The following is a 12,134-nucleotide window of genomic DNA, read 5'->3' on the forward strand; positions in this document are numbered from 1 at the left end:
CCCAGCTGCGGTTCCTGTGGTTCCGCCGATGCCGCCTCTACCGGCTAGGCCTCCCCCAACTCTTCCACCCCTGCCTCTGTTGTCCCCAGTGGACAAGTCTATTGTGGTGCCTGATGCGACTCAGCCTGATCCGGACCTGTCTGACGACGCACAGGGCGATCAGGACAGCGAAGACCAGCCCTGCTCTGTCAGGGCCTTTCATGACCGGGTGCTGGACATGTCTGTTGGATGTTCCATTACCCGAGGCACCCGCTCCGCAGGGGGGGCGTGCTTTCGGGGGCATTCACCTTGTCTCCTTTAGAGCGTACCGGCTTGTTCTTACAGAAAGACGTTTTGGCCGAGGTCCGTAAATTCTGGGAGAAACCACACTCTGGACTGTTTGTCAACAAGAAAATTGATGTGCACTACAGGCTCCATTCTTCTGAAGAGGTGGCCTTATCGTTTTGTCCGTCCCCCTCTTCCACGGTAGTGTCTGCGGCCACTTTGCAATCCAGACCTGTGGCATCCTCTTCTACGACGGCTACACAGGTTCTGGCCAAAGAGGACAAGCTTCTTGACTCTCTAGGGAGGAAGATTTTCGCTAATGCAGCTGCGTCAAGCCAATGCAGAACTGGTGTTAGCGGGGGCGAATATGAAAATGTGGAAAGGTCGGGCGGAGTTTGAGGAGTTTATTCCCGCTGAAAAGTTAGATTTCCAAGCGGGATTGTCAGATGCGCCAAGGTCCTGGCGCAGGATTGGCTGGAGGCAGCAGCGCATCATGTCGACACTTCGGCCTGGGGCCTTATGCTTGGCGTGGATACCTCTTGTCAGGCTTGGCTGCACACCACCAAGTTCTATAGAGGTGCAGGCTAAGGGTTTGGATCTTCCTTTTGATGGCAAGGAGCTCTTTTATTCTACAACAGACATGGAGCTGAACAAAACTAAGGACAGCACTCCGACCGCCAAGTCCTTGTCTGTCCTGGTAAAACCACCTTTCAGGACACAGAGATCGTTGTCCAATCCTCGGCCTTCCTCTGGTTTCAGGGGTTTTCTAGATTCAAAATCCTGCAGTTTTGACACCCCGTCGAGAAACTCCCGCCGAAGGCAGCAACGGAGTTGGTTTTTCTCCCGCTCCTCAGCCGCCTCTTCAGGTTCAGGTGGTGCCGCCACCGAGAAACCAGCTAAATGAGGGTTTTCTGCGCTCGCATGAGACCCCAGTAGGAGGACGCATTGTGTCCCATTTGGAGGCGTGGCAGACCATCACAGAGGACCCGTGGGTCTTGTCAGTCGCTCGGGCGGGCTTTTGCTTCCCCCCCTCCCCCTTTCCCTTACCCCACCCATCAATCCTCCCTTCCAGCAGTCGGGGTCGACCTCCTTCAAAGCCGAAATTCAGAAATTACTGGATCTCAGAGCGGTGGAACCCGTTCCCCTAAGGGAGACTTCTACTCTCAGCTGTTTACGGTGCCCAAACCCAACCAGGCTGGCCTGCGCACCATCCTAGACCTTTCCCAGTTCAATCTTTCTCTACCCCAAGAGAAATTAAATTTGATCACGCCTTGTCAAATAAAGTCCTCTTTGAAGAAGGGCAATTGGCTCAGCGTGGTGAACCTTCAGGATGCGTATATGAATATTCTGATCTGTAATCCGCACCGGAGATACCTACGGTTTTCTGTATGGGAGGAGCACTTCCAGTTCCGAGTGCTCCACTTTGGTCTCAGCTCGGCACTGCGTGTCTTTACGAAGATGTTGGTTATTGCAGCTTATCTTTGGCATCAGGGTATCCATGTGTATCAGTATTTGGACGATTGGCTGTTGCGCAGTCCTTGCCCGCTGAAAGCCTTGAGCAATCTTCAGTCTCTCCTCCAGCTCCTGTTCCACCTTGGGCTGTCGGTGAACTGGTGGAAATCTTCAATGACGGTCTCTCAGAACTTGACTTTCCTGGGTTTTCGTTGGAACACAATCGACTGTAGTGTTTACCTGACGGGGGACAGAATGGCGGATCTGTTGGCCACGTGTCAGATGTTTGCGCAGTCGGGGGGCATGTCGGCCTGGTGGTTCCAGCGGCTTCTGGGCCTCATGGCCTCGTGCGTATTGGCTCTTCCTCTTGCTCGGCTCAAGATGAGGCGGTCGCAGATGGCTCTTCGGAGTTCTGGGCGTCAGGCGGTGGATCCGGACTCCAAGATAATATCGATTCTGGCTTTCATGAGAATGGACCTTCGGTGCTGGTAGTCTCTCAGCAACCTGACGGTGGGCGCAGGTTTTCAAGACCCTGCTCCGATGGTGACAATCACGACGGACTGCTCCCTTCTGGGGTGGGGTGCGGCGTTGGATCTTCTTCAGGTCTCCGACCTCTGGTCGCCCCAAGACAAGCTACTTCATATAAATCATCTGGAGCTTCTGGCGATCTTCCTGGCGCTCAAGGCGTTCAGGCCGGTCATTGCCAACAAAGTGGTTTGTGTCCGCACGGACAATGTGGTGTCCATGTTTTACATCAACAAGCAGGGGGGCACCAGGTCCCCTCTTGTGGATCTTGCCAATTTGGGAATGGGCGGTTCAGCATGGCGTCTGGCTGGTGGCAGTACACATCCCGGGCCAGCTGAACGTTACGGCATATGCCCTCACCAGACGAACAATGTTCAGCTATGAGTGGAAATTGAAAGCAGAGGTCCTCTTACAGATATTCCTGTGTTGGGGCACTCCGGAAGTGGACCTCTTTGCAACATAGGCAAACAAACTTCCTCTGTATGCCTCCAGAAAAGGGCTGGGAGCCTCCTTTTTGGGGGCTGCTCTCGAGATTCCCTGGCACAACATGAGGGCCTATGCTTTTCCACCTCCACCTCTGCCTCTGATTCATCGGACGATTTGCAAGCTGAGGAACACAGTGAACTGTTCTCTTCTGCTCATAGCTCTGTGGTGGCCGGCCAGGTTCTGGTTTTCAGGGCTTCAACATCTGTCGGTGTGTGCACCGAACAGGCTTCTGTTGGTTCCCGATCTGCTTCACCAGAGAGATCGGCAGCTGTGGCACTCCTCCCCACAATCGTTCAGCTTGACGGCATGGTGCCTTAGTTTAGATCTTTAGAACATCTCAACCTGTCTGCTGACAACATGCACATTATTCAGGCAGCCAGGAAGCCCTCAACGAGGTCTCAGTACAGAAGCAAATGGCTTCGTTTCTGTCGCTGGTGCTTGGCCAAACAGCTGGACCCCAGGGTGGATACGAGTGACACGGTGCTGTCCTTCGTCTCTCATCTAGCAGAGTTGGGCATTCATGTCCTGTCATGCAGGACTTACCTTTCGGCTGTGGCTGCCTACCTATCCACTGAACAGTGCTCTTTTTCACTGTCAAATCCAGTGGTTAAAAGGCACTTTGCGGATCTAATGCGTCTTTATCCTCCTGTTCGCAAACCACATCCGACGTGGGATCTGAATGTGGTCCTTACAACCTTGTGCCATAAGCCTTTCGAACCAATGGCTACGGTAGATATTAAGCACCTTTCGTGGAAGGTGTCTTTCTTGGTCGCTGTTACTTCGGCAAGGCATGTGAGTGAGCTCCAAGCTTTGTCAGTGGAGCATTCCTTCTTGGTTTTCCACAAGGATAAGGTTGTCCTAAGGACAAATCCTTCTTTCCTACCAAAGGTGGTTTCTGATTTCCATCTAGATCGGTCAATCTCCCTGCCTGTCTTCTTTCCAAACCCGGCTTCGGAAGATGAGAGGGTTTTGCATTGCCTGGATGTTAGAAGACCTCTTAAGTTCTAGCTGGAAAGAACATCGGAATTTAGGAGTTCTTTTCATCTATTGGTGGCCCTTGGTAGTCCGCAAGGTAACCAGGCCTCCAAAGCGACTATCTCCAGATGGATTGTTGCCTGTATTACGGAGTCTTACACTGTTCAGGGTCTCCAGCCTCCTAAAGGGGTTCATGCACATCTAGTACGGGGCAAGGCAGCTGCTGTTGCCTTTCAAAAGTATGCGCCCATCGCGAAAGAGGCTATAGAAAAGGACTGATGGGCGATGTGCTGGGTGGAGCTAAGGAGGGCGGGGTTACACCGCTCATGAGGCCTCCTCCAGTCCCCCTAGATCATCGGCAGAGGATGTTTTTTTCGGCATTCCCATAAGTATGGAGGAAAGGGGACTATGGACTAGGAGTAAGGTGGTCATTACGGTGAGTAACCTTATTATTCCCTGGGTATTCCACAGCTAACTTTGCCTTCCCTCTCCTGCTGTGTGGCCCTTGTTGGTAACTATTTCAGTTTTTTCTCTACTTCTAAACCACCTCCTCCAAGGCCCTTTGCCTTCATCTTCATCTCATCTGTCTCCACAACATTCCTGGCCATTTTCTCCCTTCTGATTTTGTTCTTCTTGCTACAACCTTTCTATTTCTTCCTTCTTTCACACTCCTGCTTTCTCTCTTCGCAATGCTCTGCTTTATCCTGGTGTGTAAAGTCGTGCACCTCTTGCCAATACCTGCTCACTCTTAAACCCAGAGCTCTGTGGTAATAGAGAGGCTTATTGCTGTCACAGGAACATCTGTGTAGCATTTGTGTGCTGTCTGTATGATTGGGTGATCGATGATTGTCCCATACCTGCCCACGGTGTAATCAATAATGCCTGTTGATTTCCTTGATTGCATGCCCGTCTGCAGACAATGGGCATAAATGTGGTCTGCCATCTTTGGATTTGATGGCCTGAGCATGGTGGCCGCCTGACTTCTCAATGTTGCCTCCCGAGTGTGGATGTCGCAACTGCCTTGTTTCGCTTCCGAGATTGGTTAGCTATTCTTTTCTGCTTGTATATTGAAGTGATGCTGTTGGGGGAAACATGTGCAGCTGGAGGCACCTCGCGAACCAGGCACTCTCCTTTTATGCCAGAAAGAATATTGGGGCTGCAATCACGACTGTTTTTTTTTTCTTTTCATAGTCCCTCCTCACTGTACGAGTTTGCATCACCCTGTAGATAATAATGGGCATGAGGTTGGGGAGAAGGCCATGGGGGATCCTTTGAATAACTCCCCAGTCCCATAGAAACCCTGTCATTCCACTTTACTCCCCTTTCAGTGGGTCTCCATTGCAGAGGAATTGTGGTTGGCAGCGTTGAAGACACTTTCCTTGCTCTTGACTTCGCTTTTGGCCCAAATCTAGAGATTTCATTTGCCTGTCCAAGGTTAACTCCTCTGCATCTTTAGGCTGGAACGGATCAGTACATTTGTTTTTCCCTGCGCTTGTGATGCTAGGCTACTTCTGTTTGACTGTAAATTGGAGGGTCTCCTTTTAGTCTCCCATTTTCCTCCCTAACTGTGACATACATCAGTCTTTGATGGCCATTTCTAATTTTCTTTGGAAAATGGCTTGAATGAGCGGATCTTGCTCTTGTTCTCTCTCGTACGATGTCCTCAAATTTTATGGGTGCTTTTCTCTATATGCAACTCTGACATTGCAGGCCTTCCTGCTCCTATTCTTGCTCTTCTATGCATTTACTCTATCAGAATTGTCCCCGGACCTAGTACGATAGCAACCTCGTCTATCTCTTCCTCCCTCCCCTTACTTGTCCCCCGCCCCCACCCTCCAGCACTATCTGAAATGTCATGCGGCCTAGTACGATAGTTGCTTGTTTTGTTCCTTGCCTCCCTTTCTGCACCCCTCTCCCTCACCTTTTGTTTTTCTCCGGCTTTACCAGAAATGTCGACAGGCCTAGTACGGTAGTCGCCTGTCAGTTTCCATTTCCTTCCCACTCTCCCCCTCCCTTCCTTATCTATGTCTTAGCTCTTGCACTATCTGAAATGTCATCGTGCTGAGTTCGATAGTTAATTTCACATCCTTACTGTTCATGGCCTGTAAGAATGTCATTGTATTTTCCCTTGTTCCCTCCCTTGCCTTGAAGCGCTTTGAAACACATTGTGTATAGGTACTATATAAATACACTATCATATAATATTTGTTTGTTGTATAACATCCATGACTGTAAAAACTGCATCTTTGAGATCTCTAATGGGGGTTTTATCTGTTTGCAGTTTGACCGTGAACACTTTAATGAAGTCTTTGTTGACCTAAAATGGTTTGAAAGCAAAGTAGGCAATAAGTACCTCAATGAGGCAGCTGGAAATGCAGCAGAAGAAGCAAGGAAATGCAAAGAGAAAAAACGAAAGGTTTGAATTTATGCTATAAATCTTGAAAACATTTTGCTGTCTCTCCATAACAAGTTTATTGTGGGAGGCTTCTGTGTTCATTTTTTAAGCTTTGTTTTCGTCTGTCAATTACCAAGCTTATTCTTAAACTTGTTTATGTATATTGCTTTGTTATCATTTCAAATGTGTGATTGCCAACACGTTAATTAGTGCTAATTAATGGGAGTGGTTAAGTAGGGTTTCCATCTGAGATGGTGAATGTGATTTGCAGAGCTCTCCAGTTTCCCGATGATATGTGTGAGAAGGCACCTATTTGTGTTTTTCCTTGAATTCTTGAATTTGTGTTTTCCGAAACTTAATATGGTAAACAAATGACAAGTTCCAGAATCCAAAAGGGGGAAAGAATGACTCGATGGTCTTCTCACGCATAGCCACAGAAAACTCTAGAGCACAGGATTTAATGATAGTCCATGTTGTCACAATGTTATCCTGTGATGGTTTTAAAGGATGTGGATGATTCTCTGATAAAGAATTCATTTTTAATTTCTTTCATCTGATGAGACTGAAGGCATTCAATTTTTAAGGCCACTGATGTGGACACCATCTGTGACCTCTATCCCTATTAATGTTGACATGCTTATGCTTTGATGTAAAACAAATGTAATTGCTTTGTGTTACGATGGATTTCCAAATGCGGCCCTTGATGGGCAGATTTTGGGAGGCCACCCTATTTATGGTAAACGGGAAAGACCCTGAGACGCTAGCCAAAACCAAATCAAGGTAAGGTGCTGAGCAATTGAGGCCTAGTCTCAGAGTGAGAAAGGTCTAGGGCTACAATGAGTCAATGCAGAGTGTTAGGTTAGATTTCCATTTTTATGCTAAATCTCCCTCACCTGTGAGCACTCGCCCCACCCCCCCAGGCACATTTGGCTGGACTTGCATAGCTTTTTTTCTATGTTCCCGAGTGATCGGGAGTCTTTACTCTTTTTAGGAGTGTCCATTTTATGACTCTCCATACTTTACTTCTGGAATTATACATTGCTATAGCCTTTTTGGAATCTGCATTTTGCGATTGCAGCACACAGCACTTTCTGTGCAGTGTTTCTGGGGTGCCCCTTGGGCTCCCCTTTTATTTTATTTTGGGTTCCTTGTGTGAACTACTGTTCCCAAGGGTAGAAGGATACTTGTTATCCTTTCTACAATCCTCATTGTGAGATCAGCACACCCCACCTTATTTGGATTGCTAAGGAGATGTATGATATCCCTCTTTCTCACTGTTGCTGTAACTTTCCTGTTACAGTTACTTAACTTGCAGAACACTTGTTCTCAATATTGGAGGGCGAGATGTGTATCCTCTCTAAATGTTATTTTGAGTTCAGCACACACTACTTTATGTGAAGTGCTGTGTGGGTTAGTCTGTATCTCCGTTCTCACTGCTCCTGTAACATTTATGTTGGTGACAAGCTTACAGTTATGGCTGGTAGCAGTGTTCTACTGGACGTTTGTATGATTTTTGCTTGCAGGCTGTCCAACCAGCCGCGGTAATGCACTGTTCATCTAAAATGGTGCTTCTTTCTTTTTTCGCTATTTTAAGTGTGCTTGTCCTTTCTTGGTCCTTCTGCTGTCCTGGGTTGGGGAGGTCCTGGTTTGATTTTTGTATTCGGCCGGAACCCTTTGTGTATCCCGGTGAAAGACTGGAGGGAGGTGTCTGCATTCCTGCTCTCTATATGGCAGAGGAGAGGCACAGAGGACCCCAGCCAAGATTCCCTAGTTGGTAAAACCTGGGTGAGCAATCAAGGCCTAGCTCTCAGGAGGTGATTCAGGCTGGTTCGTAAGTACAGTGTAGTCCCCAAGCACCCACAAAGGAATGTCCACACACTGTTTGTGATAGGTCTTTATATAAATAAGGTTCAAGGTTATATACACAATCAAAATAACACACTTTGTGCTCAGGTTAATCTACAATGGCAAATATATACAGTTTCTAGGTGGTACCACAATTATACTTTGATTCCTTTAAAATGCATTAACTGTACTCAGTTCAAATGTCATACAAATAGGTTAATATTGTGATCCACCAATAGACATAGGAGGAAAGCAGGTTGGTTAAAACAATAGGCAGAATACTGGGCCCCTACCACTAGGCACAATTCCGTATGGGGATCCCCCCCACCTGGGCAACCTGTAAAAAAATATATAATACAAGCCCAGTCCATAAATTGTTTCTATGAGTCTTATTTACTTCTAAATAGTTCCACCACCCCAATGTACCTGGAATAGCAGAGTTCTTCGATGAGGTGTCGATGGATCCTTCTTGAGTGCGCCCCTTTAAGGCATGAGCCACGGATCGTCGATAGGCCTCGAAGAATGTGAACTTGGCGTTGATGGTTCTCGATGGAAAGTTCGATGGCATCGAGGCAGTAGCTTCAGTCCTGGTGGTGCTTGTCGACGATCTGTCGTGGACATCCTGCAAAGGTGCGTCGGCGGCCTTGACTTTCTCCGGTGGAACCAAAGTGGTTGACGGTGCAGGCTAGAGCGTCCTTGGATTCAAAGTGTCTTAATCAATGGAGCTTTGCGGCTCTGGTTGTCGACGGCACAGCGTCAAGCGGTCCCCGCTTCTGGGCAACACGGCTTCGACGGGCCTCCAGCGGTTAGAACAAACCTGCGAACCCTGGTCGACAACAGTGGACTGAATGTGCGGTGCTTCTCTTCGTTCTCCTCGGTGGTCCCCGTCTCCGGTCGGCAGCCTGTTGAGGGTCTGACTTCCCTGGGCGAAGGTTAGCGGTGTACAATGTTCTCTCGTAGCTCGGGAAGTGGTCTCCTAGTCAAGTCCTCTCTCGGATCAGTCCTCGACAAACTCGACAGCTTTCGGATCGGGTCGAAGCAAATGCAGCAGCAAATCTTCTTCCTGCTGGGCTTCAAGGATAAGCAGCAAGTATCAAATTCAGCTTCTGAACGAATTCTAGCAGTGAGAGGCCCCCAGATGTACTGTTCGAGGGGATTGGGTCCTCCGACGTACTCCATATCTATGACAGTAATCACCACAGCTGTGCTGCTTCGGAAAATCTTTCGGCGATGACATCAATACGCCGTCCTTGAGGACCTCCTCCGATGGCCGATGTCACTAGATGTTATAAGTAGGACGCACGACGCCTGTAGCCTCAGTTTCGTTTTTTACGCGAACGTGTTCGCTTCGGAGATCTCGACGCGCCTCGACTCTTTGGAGTTTCTGTTCTTTTGGTTCATCGAACCTGTTCGTTTGTGAAGTATTGTCGGGTTGTCTTCCTATCCTTGCACTCCACGTCCAGGCGTCAAGAAGTGTGGGGACGGCGGGTCCAAGATGTCGGTGACTGACGCGCATGACGCCTGCCTCTGGTGCCTCGGGGGGGCCCACGACACGGATGATTGTGTCGACTGCCAGTCGCTTACGTCCAAGGCCTTGCGGGAACGTAAGAAGAAGCTGTCGGTCGGTAAGGTGTCCAAGCCCCGGAAGGTGAGGTCCACTGGGCTTTCGACGGACGATTCGAGGGGCGACTCTCCGCATCGTAGTCGTAAGTCTAGGGGGTCTTGGTCCCGGAGTGGGTCCCGCCACTCCTCCGCCTCTTCGAGGCACTCCCGGAAGCGCCATCATCGGTCGCCTTTCCCGTCCTCATCCGAGGACTTCGCCCGTCAGCGGGTTTCTTATCCCACCAAGCTTTCCTCTCCGGAGGAATGGGCTTCCTTCGGGAAGAAAATGTTGGCGATTCTTGAATCGCAGGGCACCGGTCTGTCCGCGTGTCATGGGTGCTAGGTTAGGTCGAACGTTTCAGTCTATTTCATACCCAGTTCATGATAGCATGAGGGGAAATCAGTTGGGAGCATTATGGGTAAGAGCTTGGAGGGCAAGGACAGGTTGATTTCCATGTCTCCATTAGGAACCGCATACCCCCAATTGAATAACAAGGGCCTTCCTGTTCCTTTTCAATGGATTCCTTTTGTGCCAATCTGGACTTTATGCAACGCTCTAGTCTGTGGGCGAGGCTCTCAATAAAAGCCACGGCCAAAGAGCAGGGACTTGCTTCATGTGTTTTCTCTGTGGCAGTGAGCATGCGCTTTCCTGTTCAGTCTCCGGAACAATTCCACAGCTTCTGCAGACCCGATCCCCGGCCGGACGGCATCCTCGTGTCTTCGAGCTCCGCATCTGCAAGAAAGAAAACAGAAAGCATTAGCGAACTTCATTTCTCAACTCACCTGTTTTTGGGCAGGTCCGTCTGTCTATTCAGCTCCATCTTCATCACGCGGACCATCTGGCCTCAGCAGCTCGCAGGATTTCCCATCTGCCGAGGTATTTCTGGACAAAACCTGTTAGAAAAAAGACAGGGAAAGGCGGATTAGTCGCTAGAGACAATTTGGGTTTCAAGTACCCAAAGGACAAACTTTTCTCCTTACCTGTGCCTAGTGAAGTAACTGGGCCTCAGAGGACACTTTGGTATTGAACTCTCACACCCACCATATAAGGGCCAGTGAATTAACTGTCCCTGAACTTATTCGGACTGCCAGAACTTAAGGCCTCAAGGAAGTAAGGAGGTGGTCTTGTGTTTTCTCCCACCGCAAACCACACAAGTGGGGGACAGCTTCCATACTGCACAACAGCCATCCGGCCCTGCACCGTAGCGCCCCTGCAGAGCCAGGACTGAGAGCACGCCTTACCAAATTAAGAGGTGAGCTCCTAGCACCACGCCCACTCCGGGAGTTGGGAGGGGGGTTGTTATCTGGGCCAGACACAGTACTTAACCCGTCCTTTACCTATCCTTGCAGGAAGAACCCCAGGAGAAGGAGATAGAACAGAATTCAGAGGTTAGGAGAGCAGAGGTTGAGAGAATCCATCGCTCCTGAGTTTTCAGGTAAGCGTGACGCCGCGCCTCCGAGTGGGGTCGACCGTGTACGTACTAGAGACACCGCTCGGACGCCTTCGGGCTCGGGTGGTCGGCACGATTCGCGGTAGAGGTCCCGCTCGGACAAGGGGAATCGTTCTAGTCATGCCCGTTCCAGGTCCCAGACCTCGACGCGCTCGAACCCGTGTGCACCTGTGAAGTCTTCGAAGAAGACGTCGATGCTGGTGGCGCCGAGGTCGTTCGACGGACTCTCTCGAGGCTCCGCCTCTAAGGAAGTCGTCGACGCCATCGGCGCCCAGGTTGTCGAAGGACACGCTCGGGGCTCCACCCTCGAGGCCTGTGTCGAAGCCGTTTCACTCGACGACCTCCACCCCTTTCGAGGCTGTGGTGTCGGAGGTGCCCCGTGGCATGGGGAACCCCTAGAAAGGCTCTGGCCAAGGCAAAACATGTATTTCTCCTGTATTCTTTGCCCCCTTTCCAGCCTATGGAGTATATTTCCGAGGTGGAAGAGGGTTCTGAAGATGGGTTGGTTCCAGACACGGTGCTAGATGAGATTCTTTCTGGTCATAGTCAGATTGAGGACTTGCGTCAGTCACTGCATGACGCCAGTGGTCTGGACACCTCTCCGGAGGTGGAGTTCTGTAGGCCTTAGCCTGGCACCCATGCCGAGTCATCGTACCGGCGCCTTATGTCAAGGGTCACGGACTACTTGGGGTGATCGGCGCCCCCAGTTGATTTTCTTCAGGATGACGTTACGGATATCCTCGACCACGGTCCACCAACTGACCCGGTACTGCCGTTCCATATGGCTCTACAGACGAGGGTGGCAGCGGCTTGGACTGCTCCGGAGAGTCTCCCGGCAGTGGGCAAGTCTTTGCCGTGAAAATACCGCCCAGCCAGTAGTGACCCCTGCTACTTGACCACGCACCCCACTCCGAAGAGTTTGGTGGTGCAGGCAGCTACGGCCCCAGCAAAGCAGGCGTCGTATCCTACCATCCCTCCTGATAGGGACGACAAGCGTTTTGATGGCTGGGCGAAGAAAGTGTTTTCTTCAGGGGGGTATGGCTCTTCAGGCGGCCAACTCTGTATGTACCTTGTCACGTTTCACGCACACTTTGTGGAACTGTATTTCATTAGCAGCTGAACATATTCCCGAAGGGGAC

At 50.0% G+C, this 12,134-nt stretch overlaps 1 protein-coding gene across 2 annotated transcripts in view; it reads left to right on the top strand.

Annotated features, from left to right (window-relative positions):
* The window catches only part of XRN1 (5'-3' exoribonuclease 1), a 2,611,979-nt gene that overhangs the window by 524,965 nt on the left and 2,074,880 nt on the right, over positions 1-12,134 (top strand). For both annotated transcript variants that reach the window (XM_069618274.1, XM_069618273.1), the window contains exon 10: positions 5,984-6,118. In XM_069618274.1, coding sequence (XP_069474375.1) covers positions 5,984-6,118 — 135 coding nt within the window. The remainder of the gene's footprint in view (positions 1-5,983; positions 6,119-12,134) is intronic.

Source organism: Ambystoma mexicanum, chromosome 10 (assembly GCF_040938575.1).
Source record: "Ambystoma mexicanum isolate Mex_15411 chromosome 10, UKY_AmexF1_1, whole genome shotgun sequence".
Classification (NCBI taxonomy): Eukaryota; Metazoa; Chordata; class Amphibia; order Caudata; family Ambystomatidae; genus Ambystoma; species Ambystoma mexicanum.